Genomic DNA, 7,596 nt, shown 5'->3' on the forward strand with positions numbered 1-7,596 from the left:
GCAAATAAAGGGGAGCTCCAGCACACTCAGATCGGCGCACAATCAATGTATTTATTTAGCAAGCTTTCGCTTGCGAAACATTCAATTTGACACTATAGGCTGAACGATCAATGCAACGGGAGCCAGACCGTTTTGGAATGAGATGTTTATTTTTCAAATTAGTTTCAGAGCCATTATTAACCATTATTAACTCATTTTGGGCAGGAACACCTTTTGGTGTTTTCAACATCATGTTATAATTTAGCTATTGGAAAAATAGCAGATCTACAAGCTCATAGCTTTTGAAAAATCGTGAAAATGTGGCACGCATCTTTCTTAGCTCAAATCTTTGCTTCTGGGGGGGGTTCCAAGGAACAACATATTTTCAGATGGGGGGGGGGGGGGGGGGGTCGGAGTCCAATTACATATCATTTTTGGGGTCCTTGACATGAAATATTGAGCACCACACTGAGACAGAAACATGAGGTATTTCAGAAAACTGTCAGGATTTAGGAGATTTTATTTATTTATTTCGACGTCGGGCCTACATGGGTTAATACTGTGGTAATTGAACATTACATTATCATTACATTTACAAGGCATGACCATGACATTAAATTGGAGAAAAAGGAAGGAAAAATAAGAGGTTATTTAACAAAAATAAATAGTATCTGTACTCTGTATCGGTGAGTACTAAAAATGAAGTACTTGTACTCTTACTCGGTCTGGAAAAAAAAAAGTCTACTAATTAGACTAATTTCTAAGAAAATAATCAATATTTGCAGACCTCTACTGGTAACCCGCGGTTTGTTTGTTTGTGTGTGTGTGTGTGTGTGTGTGTGTGTGTGTGTCTCAGTCAGGTCGTGGTCCCGCCACGCTCCACATCTGCAGAACATCTGTGGTGCAGATGACGTGATCGTTGAACGGCGTGGACATTTTTGGGAAATGAAAACATATCCACATGGACCACAAAACTGCAAAAAAAAAAAGACATAACTTTTGTTTCGTCAATATATCTTATCGCGCTGCACACTGCAGCCCCACAGTGTGTGATCCACTGAGCGCACAACGCCTCCCCTCTGTTAACGCCCCGGGCTCCTTTTTGGATTTGCAGCATTTTGTTTGACCCGTTCTGACCTGAGATCAGATTCATACGAGGTTTCCACTGGACACACACTGGTCTGATGAACCCATTCTGACCTGAGATCAGATTCTAAAAATGTCAGTCGTTCTTCGATTATTCAAAAATAGCAGACCTACCTATGAGCTTGTAGATCTGCTATTTTTCAATAGCTAAAGCATAACATAGTGCTAACACCAAAATAGGTTCCCACCCAGAATGGGTTAAGCTTGGTTTTCATTGCCTTTAACCCATTTAGACCCCAGGACGCATCTGTGTGTCACCGACCGTATAGCTTTTAACTGTCGTTAACCATTATTTTAAACATTAGCCGTCTAAAAAAAAATAGCAGATCTACAAGCTCATAGCGAGGACCCCCCCCAGGAGTCCTTGAGCCAGCGAAATCTGTTACCGTGGCTTGGCGCTGTGAGCTTAAGTTGTACATCTGCTATTTTTGGACAAAATATATATTTTGAGGCGCCCGCTGGTCGGGTGGTCCATATAGGCTCTGGGCCTGACGGCGTGTCGCGTGTTCGAGTCCCGTTCATGACCACCTTTGCTGCATGTCTCTCCCCTTCTCTCTCTCTCTCTCTCTCTCTCCCTCTTTCCTGTTTATCTTCACTTGATATAAAGGCAGAAAAGCAAGTATTTGACATTAATTTCAAAGCACGTCGTCAAATGCAAGAGGAACGGCGTCTTAACATACAATAAAGCAGCTCAGCCTCAGGCTCAACACGACGTCAACTTAAAATGAACTTCAACGACTCATGAATTAATTTCCCGCATGAAAGGTTGTTATATCTTTATGTTGTTTTCCCGCCCAGTGCAGAATGACAGGAAAGCGAGGCCAGACAGAAGGGGGGGAGGGGGGAGATGCGGGACACACACACAAACGCGCGCCGTACGGTACATCAAACACACGGCGGTCTTTTGTTATGGTTTATTTGCAGTTTGCACAAGAGGGTCATTTCAGGATGATGGATCGTCGCTCTGCCATCGGATAGTGAGCCACGTTATTAAACGGTGTGAATGTGAGCCGAACTACATCAAATGGTGAATGTTGCACCTCTAAAACGGGGCTTCTCCAAGTGGCTGCCGTGACGCAGAATACTTTGATAATATTTGGAATTCATCGATACTGTATGACTTCAGTTTAACCACTTGGACCAGGGGGCGTCCAAAGTGCGGCCCGCGGGCCAAATGCGGTCCGGGGACAGATTGTATACAGCCCTCGGCTTCATACCTGAATTGTATTACCCCAATATTTTTACATTGAAGTTTATTTTCTTTTTTTACCCGGGCATTTCCCAGAGTATAATTTGTCAGAATTCCTTGTTCCTTTTTGTCTCATTCTGAAAAGGTAAAAAAAAAAAAAAAAAGGCTATTTTATTTCAAGTTTTACCTTGCACGTCTGGCTACATTTGGTAATGTGAAATATAAGGCTGGAAAAATCACACCTGTGTGAACTGAGCGCTGCAACTATATACTCTATATAACTACGCTCTCTCTCTCTCTCGCTCTCTGTCTGTGTCTCTCTCTCAGGTCGCAACGAGCCCCTGAAGAAGGAGCGTCCCAAGTGGAAGAGTGACTACCCGATGACGGAGGGCCAGCTGCGCAGCAAGAGGGACGAGTTCTGGGACACGGCGCCGGCCTTCGAGGGCCGCAAGGAGATCTGGGACGCCCTGAAGGCTGCGGCCGTGGCCCTGGAGGGCAACGACCAGGAGCTGGCCCAGGCCATAGTGGACGGAGCCAGTATCACACTGCCACACGGTGAGACACACACAACACAATGACCCATCATCACCAATAATCATATTTGAACTGGGGACACCCAAATAATCATATTTGAACTGGGCACACCCAAATAATCATATTTGAACTGGGGACACCCAAATAATCATATTTGAACTGGGGACACCCAAATAATCATATTTGAACTGGGGACACCCAAATAATCATATTTGAACTGGGGACACCCAAATAATCATATTTGAACTGGGCACACCCAAATAATCATATTTGAACTGGGGACACCCAAATAATCATATTTGAACTGGGGACACCCAAATAATCATATTTGAACTGGGGACAACCAAATAATCATATTTGAACTGGGGACACCCAAATAATCATATTTGAACTGGGGACACCCAAATAATCATTTTAACTGGGGACCCGCCACAAAATAATCACATTTTGACTAAGGACCCCCGCCAGCCCTGACGATCACCATCCTACTCCTTTCCGAATGTTGTTGTTGTTGCTATGCGTTCCGTTTGTATTTTATTTGTTTGAAATAAAAACACACACACACACGAGGTTGTGATGTTGGCGTGAACGTTAATATTTAACCCCATCCTGCCCTCCTGCTTGCAGGCACTCTGACGGAGTGTTACGACGAGCTGGGCAACCGCTACCAGCTTCCTGTCTACTGTCTGGCTCCTCCCATCAACCTCATCTCGGAGCGAAGTGACGAGGACCCCAGCGACAGCCCCGAGCCCCCCATAGCAACCAAGAAGGAGTTCCAACTCAAGGTTTGTTCCTTTTTTAATACTGGTGGACAGTAGGGGAGATGAACATCAAGAAAGCTGAGAGGGAGACAGTGTAGGATAGACTGACAGTAGGACAGCTGAGAGGGAGACAGTGTAGGAGAGACAGACAGTAGGACAACTGAGAGACAGACAGTGTAGGAGAGACAGACAGTAGGACAACTGAGAGACAGACAGTGTAGGAGAGACAGACAGTAGGACAACTGAGAGACAGACAGTGTAGGAGAGACAGACAGTAGGACAGCGGAGAGTGAAACAGTGTAGGAGGGACAGACAGTAGGACAGCTGAGAGGGAGACAGTGTAAACTTTCTGTTCGATCTCCCTCCGTCAGTGTTTTTGGCAGCTCTTGAATAATAGTTTTCATTTAGTTTTAGTCACTTGTAGACCACTAGTCCCTAGTCCTAGTTTTTTTTTTGTTGACGTAATTGTCAATATATTTAGTCTTAGTTTTAGTCAGCATATAGCTTAGTTTTAATTTAGTTTCCATGTCTCTTTTGTCAGCGGAAAAAGATAGTCGACGGACATCTTTCGTCTTAGTTTCATTCATCTAAAACAACCCCCCCCCCTCCTCCTCCTCCTCCAGGTGCGTCTGTCGACGGGCAAGGACCTGCGTCTGAGCGCCAGCATGGCGGACGCCATCGGCCAGCTGAAGAAGCAGCTGCAGGCGCAGGAGGACATCGACGCCGCGCACCAGCGCTGGTTCTTCTCCGGCAAGCTGCTGACGGACAAGAGCCGCCTGCAGGACACCAAGATCCAGAAGGACTTTGTCATCCAGGTCATCGTCAACCCGCAGGCGCTGCTGCCCCACGAGCCGCCGCCGCCGCCCTCATCATCATCATCATCGCCGCCGGCGGCTCCGCCTCCCTCATCCGTCACCAGCGTCACCACCACCACGGCCATGACCACGCCCCCGACGCCCACCATCGACTCTTCCCCCAATAACAACACCACCGCCGCAGACACCGACACCACCACCCCTCCGCCTCCCCCCTCCGACTGAGGGGCGGAGGAGGAGGAGAAGAAGAAGGAGAGGAGAAGATTGGGGGGTATTGGGGCTGGAGCGTGTGTGTGTGTGTGTTGTGGGGAGGGTGGGGGCTTATGTTTTATTAAGTAAGGGAGTTTATTAAATCGCACCGTTTCTGAACGTCGGGCGCCGGCCCCGGGAACGACCGAAGGGACCCATTTTTTTTTTTTTTTAGGCCCAGAGAGAGAGTACATAATGGAACCAAAATGGACGACACCGTGCAGCCACCAAAGTTGACCTGCCCAACCCCCCACCCACCACCCACCCCTTTTCTGCATTTCCAGTCACTTAGGGGGGGGGCTCCATGAAAAACCGCAAAGACCATGTCCTTGTAGTTGTCGGTGGGTTCAGCAGCCTGTGCCAGAGGAAGTCTCGTTCCTTGTTCCAATGGGCTCTGTGCACGCAACGCCATTTTGGAATGAACTTGGGGCCTACTTCCCTATAGTCCCTATACTTCCTTCACAGGTGATGCCCATGATGCTAATGAAGGCTCTGTTCCCATTCTGGTCAAACAAGAGTCAAGGGGTGCTGCTGTTGAGCAATTGTCGGCTCACTGGAAACACTTGCTACCCCCAGTGGGTCTCAAAGTGGCCTTGAGTGGTTTCCAAATGGCCCTGTATGGGTGTGTAGTGTATAACTCAGAGTTATGGGGTTCCTGGGGGAAAAAAATGAAGCGTTTGAGAACCACTGCACACTAAATGGAACCAGAGCCTTACGTAGGGAAGTGACCCAGAAGTAGGAAGAGTAATTCTGTGTGCATATAGCCCATTAACAACCCAATCTATAACATGTCCCATTTTGGACTACATGCACCATGTTAGTGCATGGGTGTCAAGTACTGTCTACTGCCTATAATACAGTCTAATGGAACCCCATTCTACACTGTAAAAAAAACCCTATTCATTCGGGGCCCGTAGATGTTTCGTTTGGTTCCACTCGTACACTTTTCTGCGTTAACGGACCAACGTTAAGGGTCTCTATTCGAACCGCCGGTGGTCCCCAGCCCCGCCCCCCCCCGACGTTGAGGACAAATCAGCGCTCTCAAATCACTCAAAGACTCAAACTCTCGAGGCGCGAGGAGGAAAAACGTTTTATTTCGACGAGCAAAAAACAAGAAAAAAAAACACACACACATAAGGGAGAAACTCAAAGTGCTGCTTGTCTTGTTTGTTGTCGTTTATTTCATCGTTGACCGTTCTAAGAAGACATTATTTTTTTTGCCGTGAGTCTCTCTCTCTCTCGTCTGTCTCTGTCTGTCTCTCTCGATGCAGCACCACATACCGGACGGGTTTTTCTCTCTCTGTCCACAGCTCTATGGTCTGCTTGTCGGAATACTAAAAGGTTTTAATGTCCGCACCCAAAAAACACGTGGAAAGTAAACGTGGGTCGGTTGCAGCTCTCCTTGAGAAAGCAGTGGTCGGGTGGATAAACCTGTGGGCAAAGTGTGGAGTAGTTTATTTTTGTTTTCTCCGCTAAAAGTTGGAATATATACCTTTTTTTTGGGGGGGTGTTTTTTTTTTTTTTTTTTGCGTCCGGCAGTCTCTGCAGAGCTGTCGTGCCATTTTGTTTTTGGGAGAGGACGGACGCCCCCACGTCAAAGAGAAGCTTCCGACCGGAAAACGGAAGAAAGAAGTCTTCCTTCACCACCACCAACAACCAACCAACCAACCACAAATGTCGGTTTCTTCTATCAAAGGTCCGAGTTCGGTGGTTCCCTCAAAGCCGCGTTCCCCCGTGGTGCTTTCACGTGGGGGGGGGGGGTCCCCCAGCTTAAATTATTGATAAATATAGTTGGGGAACAATCAAATGGACAGGTCTGTAAAACTCTTGAGAGCCAACAAGTGGAACCATTTTGGTTCCACTTGTTGTCGCTGTCTAGAATTAAACGGGGTCCGTTCTGTGGCCCCCAAACAGCACACCTACCTGTGGGGGGGGGGGGGGGGTTCTTTTTAAATGAAAAGTTTGAGAACCACTGCTTGTTAGTTTGAGTGGGACTGCCCTGCCCGCACGGGCCACCCAGAGTACGGCGCAGGTCTCAAAAGTGCCAATTAGAAAGAAAAAAAATGTATTAAAAAAAAAAAAAACTATCGGCAGAGTTGTTTTCTTTTGCGTTGGTTTTCAAAGCACATCCCTACTACACTTTTTCTTTGGACTTGTTTGTTTAAACGTTCAAAAAACAACAACCACCACCACCAGACTGGAATGTGTGTGCGCTGCTGCACTGCGAAGCCTTTCTCTCCCACTCAACTGAGGACGAACTGGGGGAGAGGAGACAGACAGACAGACAGACTGAGGGAGCCTGTAGCCAAATTCCAATACCCCCAAATCTCGCTCACTCCAGCATGGTGGTGTTTTACGGTGAAATTGGTGGCCTGCTGAAACATAGACGTCTGAATGTAAATCATTGCAGTTTGTTCATTAGAGTTCAACTTGGCGGTATTCAGGCCACATTTTTAACCCATTTTGGGGAGGGAACCCCTTTTGGTGTTTTAAGCGCATGCTTTAGCTATTGAAAAATAACAGATCTACAAGCTCATAGCGCGCCACCGAGTGTCGCGCTACGAGCTTGTAGGTCTGCTATTTTTGTGAAAATGGCAAATCTTTGAATATATACATTATACAGTATTCTTTCAGAGCGTTTTTAACTAAAATGGTTGCTTCCAGGGAGTCCCTGGAACAACATATTTTCAGATGGGGGGGGGGGGGGGGGGAACGACATATTTTCAGACGTCAAGGACCATGAAAAAGGTTGAGCCAACACTGACATAGAAACATGAGGTTTTTCAGAAAACTGTTAAGATTTAGAAGACATTGAAGAATCGTTCCCAGGTCAAAATGGGTTAAAGTGAAAGTCCACGAGATATTGTCACATATTTCGGCAGGCCACCAATTTCACCATAATCTCTGTCCATACTGGAGTGAC

At 46.8% G+C, this 7,596-nt stretch overlaps 1 protein-coding gene across 1 annotated transcript in view; it reads left to right on the forward strand.

Annotated features, from left to right (window-relative positions):
- ubtd1b (ubiquitin domain containing 1b) overlaps positions 1 to 7,303 on the forward strand; it is a 28,134-nt gene extending 20,831 nt beyond the window's left edge. The window contains exons 3-5 of the mRNA XM_080788742.1: positions 2,642 to 2,869; positions 3,476 to 3,633; positions 4,233 to 7,303. Coding sequence (XP_080644868.1) covers positions 2,642 to 2,869; positions 3,476 to 3,633; positions 4,233 to 4,649 — 803 coding nt within the window. The 3' untranslated portion in view covers positions 4,650 to 7,303. The remainder of the gene's footprint in view (positions 1 to 2,641; positions 2,870 to 3,475; positions 3,634 to 4,232) is intronic.
- The last annotated feature ends 293 nt before the right edge of the window (positions 7,304 to 7,596 follow it).

Source organism: Protomyctophum bolini (genome assembly GCF_963924005.1).
Source record: "Protomyctophum bolini genome assembly, chromosome: 18".
Classification (NCBI taxonomy): domain Eukaryota; kingdom Metazoa; phylum Chordata; class Actinopteri; order Myctophiformes; family Myctophidae; genus Protomyctophum; species Protomyctophum bolini.